The sequence below is a fragment of the Papilio polytes genome, unplaced genomic scaffold, assembly GCF_000836215.1.
Source record: "Papilio polytes unplaced genomic scaffold, Ppol_1.0 DF822653.1, whole genome shotgun sequence".
In the NCBI taxonomy this organism is placed as follows: domain Eukaryota; kingdom Metazoa; phylum Arthropoda; class Insecta; order Lepidoptera; family Papilionidae; genus Papilio; species Papilio polytes.
This window is the reverse complement of record NW_013526551.1, coordinates 1-580: the sequence shown is the minus strand read 5'-3', so window position 1 is coordinate 580 and position 580 is coordinate 1. Positions and strand designations below refer to the sequence as shown.

Sequence of the window (580 nt, the reverse complement as noted above, 5' to 3'; positions counted from 1 at the left end):
GCTCCAGCTGCCCGCGCCAGCGCACCACCTCCGTCAGCCACAGCGGAGTGTCGCTGCTGCTGAGGAGACGGAGCAGGCCGACACGGTCCTTCTCTGACATCTTCTCCAGTTGCTGAGCTGATGAGTTACTAAAATGAAACATAAGTTATAACCAACAGATGTCACTCATCGCCAACGCAAAAAGGAACTATTTTTAAAATCTCTGACGCTAGTATCGCACACAAAAATTTTACGCTCCGATCTACGCACGAATTTATCCAGAACATTCGATAAATAATGTAATTAAAAGTGTTTTTTTTTTCATAATACACTAATGTTTTCCAACCATACCCATTAAGGAATATAGCATCCAACATATCATTGGACAGAGTGACAAAGTCTTTGAAGTCGCTCTGAGAGTCCTGCTTCAGGCATGGCGCGATGTCTCCTGCCACCACCTGCCCTGCCGAGGGGAAGGTCTCCACCATCACGCGGAGAGTCTCCAAATCATTGATGTACTCCTCGATAGACTGGTTTGCACATTCTATGAAATGAGAAGCTATAATAAGTATACCTATGATGTGTTAAAACTCAAATGTCG

General features: G+C 44.8%; 1 protein-coding gene across 1 annotated transcript; it reads right to left on the bottom strand.

Moving 5' to 3' along the window:
• Positions 1–25: 25 nt before the first annotated feature.
• Positions 26–538, bottom strand: LOC106105839 (the record flags this gene model as incomplete). Its single annotated transcript, XM_013286296.1, has 2 exons — positions 26–128; positions 331–538. Coding segments are annotated over 2 exons (311 nt in total), but the record flags the coding sequence as incomplete, so codon positions are not given.
• Between the last annotated feature and the right edge of the window lie 42 nt (positions 539–580).